Raw genomic sequence first — 3164 nt, 5'->3', positions numbered from 1 at the left:
GGCCTCTGCTGAGGACCCCAATTTCTGAGACACGCATGGGGGAGAGGGAGTGGAGAAGAGGAAGGCCTGTTTAGCCAGGAATCTGCCTGTCAGAACTCAAGGATTCTCTCTAGCCCCCTACTTTACAGATGGGCTAAGAGGTCCAGGGAGGGAAAACTTACCCTAAGGGCCCAAAGCAAGTTGATGGATGGAGCAGGACTGGCTCTGAACAGCAGAGGTCTACACTGCCCAAAAAGGGACCCCCTGTCACTGGGGACACAGAGTGACTGGTACCAGGTGGGTGTCCTTCAGTCCCTCAGTGCTAGGTGTTCCATTGTACTTTGCTCTCTAGCTGTGTGCCTATACTGTGTGTGTGTGTCTGTCTGCCCCACCACTCTCCCCCAGAGCCCGGGAAGGAGCAGTCTCCTTATCAGGACGCGCACGGCTGAGCCCCAGCTATGTGCCCGCCCAGCTACGGGAGCCAGGCTGGCGGCCAGACGGCAGGGGCGGGGCAGGCAGCAGCAAAGGGCTCCTCCAGTTCTCAGTCCCAGAGGCAAGAGGGTCAACCTAGCACATATTGGAAACTCCTCCCAGACCATCAGTCCTCCCAGCTGCCCCCAAGGTGGCTGAATGGGGTCCCATAGGCTAGCAGCTAGCAAAGAAGCAGCCCCTGCAATAGCACCTCCTGCGGGGGGGGGAGTCAAGTCCCAATGCTCAGTCCAGAATCAGATGTGGAGATGTTCCTAGAACCACCTGCACTGACCAGTGGGGAGACTGACAGGGAGGTAACTCATCCAAGGTCAGCCTGCCGGTTACTGGCTGGGCAGAGGGACTCGGTCCTTAGAACCGTTCTACTGCAGCTTGACAGGTCTCCCTCCACCTATACCTGTCCAAACCTACCAAACTCAAACCAACATCCAGGCCAACTCCTAGTCCAAGGACTAGGAGCAGGAGTGGATGCTGTCTATTGTCTCCAACTTTTTCACTCCTCCCATTCCTGCCCACCCACCTGAGCTTTCTTGGCACCTTGACTTTCCTTCTCTGACCCATCCCCCAAGGCCTGGCTCCAGGTTAGCGCTGTGCAGCTCCTGGAGATGATCCTATTACATACACACCCCTCAGCACATCTAGTAGTTCAGACCCACTGACCTGGCCCTGCCCACTTCCCTTCTCCCCCCATCCTTCCCCATCTCCTCATGTAGGATTATGTTTCTTGAGGGCACAGATCCTACTCATATTTCTGCTGTGCCAGCTACAGCACCCAACACAGTGCCTGGCACTAAGTGCTCAACAAACATTTGCTGGCACACTGACATGGTGAGAGAGAAAATACCTGCCAGGGCCTTCTAGAAGAGTGGAGTGGGCCCCACCATCCATCTTCCACTAAAAAAAATGACCAGGGAAAAGAAAACCACAGATAGGTCCCCCTTCCCTAGACACAGGGGTAGCAGAGGGGAGAAAGCCACTTACTTCTAAGGGAAGTTGTCAAGAAGAGGAAAAAGTGCACACGTAGCCCGGCATGGGCCACCAGTCAGGGACCACCCAAAGCCCCTAAATTGGGCCTGGCGTGACCATGAGGAGAAAGCCACTTACTTCTAAGGGAAGTTGTCAAGAAGAGGAAAAAGTGCACACGTAGCCCAGCATGGGCCACCAGTCAGGGACCACCCAAAGCCCCTAAATTGGGCCTGGCGTGACCATGAAGGAAGCAGTGTGCCTGATCAACGCTGCCCCTCCCCATCCATGCCCATCAATGCCCTCTATTTAGGAACTACCTTTCCCCTCCAGCCTCTACCCTGCATGCAACACAAGACACCTGGGACAAATCCAAGATCCTACATCCACCTTCCCCTTCCACACTGACCCTCTGTGTGCCCCAGGCTGATGAGGAATTCAGAGCCCTTCCAGGGCCAACAGCCTCTAACTCTGCCAAAGCCCCCAATGCCACCTAATAGATTCACATACATCCCTAAGATGCTACCAGCATGCTAAAATGTGTGTTCCCTGCAGTGCCTGCCAGGGACTTCCACCTGTCTTCATCTCTGCTCAGCACCCAGGGCCTGCCCAGGTAAGCAAGGCTGGGGGTAGGGTGTGTGCAGGAAATCACAGAAGGAGAACAAAAAGCGGGGGCAGTTCTCAGAGGTAATAAAATATCTGGCTTCCTTGCCTACTCACTGATGCCTCCAGGACTCTCAGCTCTATAGAAAAGCTGAGCACCCCAATTGAGAATGATGCTGATGGAGGACCCTGGTATTCGACACCCAAGAAATACTGGGAATAATCAGGGCAAGATGATAGTCTCCATTCGGAGAAAGGAGCTACCCTACAAAAGCAAAGAACAAGGAGACGTTTTACGAATACTTTGAACTGTAGCCACGATTTGTCTCCACAATTTCACAACTTATAGCTACTTGGGTATGGAAAAGTATAGCGTGGGTATAAGCTTATGCATACAAATACTAGAAGCCTAGGCACAGACTGGGGGTAAATTCCCAAACTGGGGGGTGAGGGGGTGAGGGTGGGAATGGCACTTATTTCTTTGGCTTCTCCTTGGCCTGCCCTCCTCTTCCACTGTTTGTCAAGTTGGAGCCTACAGTACGTCCCTGAAGCTGCACAGAGAAAACTCCGACGTGTACCCTTTGAAGTTCTCCCGGAGCCTTAAGGTGAAGTTGCCATTTGATGTGTATGCTCGGACACCCACTCCCCTCGGCCGGGGTGAGACGCCTCCCCCGGCGGTTCCCACGCTCCAGGGACACCCGGGGGAGCACCCACAGCCGCGCGTGCCCGCCCGATGTCTCACGGATCGGATCGAGGGAAGGCCACGTTAGGGGGCGGGGAGGGGGACCGGTGCCCCCAGGCCGGCGCGGCGCGCTCACCTGGTCCGCAGAGCCGGCTGAAGTGGTAGGGGTTGCAGCACACGGTGGGGCCGTCGGCGGCGGCGGCGAAGCTGTGGCAGCCGCACAAGGGCTTCAGCTCCACGGCGTGCTGCAGGTCTGGCCAGCGGAAGAGGCGGCCGAGCAGCAGCTGCGGCGGCGCGGGCTGGCCGCCCAGGCGGAGGTCGGCGCGCGGCACCAGCACGCAGCCGCCCGGCACGCCGCCGCGGGACTCCACCGCCTCCAGCAGCGTGTCCAGCGAGCGCTCCTTGAGCCGCTTCAGCAGCGAGTACGTGACGGTCAGGACGCGCACGG

General features: G+C 57.0%; 1 protein-coding gene across 1 annotated transcript in view; it reads right to left on the bottom strand.

Annotated features, from left to right (window-relative positions):
• Window positions 1–3164, bottom strand: part of LOC103603591 (mothers against decapentaplegic homolog 6-like) — a gene marked incomplete at its 3' end in the record, with an annotated part of 13995 nt that overhangs the window by 9501 nt on the left and 1330 nt on the right. Inside the window, exon 2 of the mRNA XM_008588152.1 lies at window positions 2853–3162. Within this exon, the coding sequence (XP_008586374.1) occupies window positions 2853–3162 (310 nt within the window). The remainder of the gene's footprint in view (window positions 1–2852; window positions 3163–3164) is intronic.

The sequence above is a fragment of the Galeopterus variegatus genome, unplaced genomic scaffold (assembly GCF_000696425.1).
Source record: "Galeopterus variegatus unplaced genomic scaffold, G_variegatus-3.0.2 Scaffold4688, whole genome shotgun sequence".
In the NCBI taxonomy this organism is placed as follows: domain Eukaryota; kingdom Metazoa; phylum Chordata; class Mammalia; order Dermoptera; family Cynocephalidae; genus Galeopterus; species Galeopterus variegatus.
The sequence above is the reverse complement of the archived record's forward strand: the minus strand, read 5'-3'. Positions and strand labels throughout refer to the sequence as shown.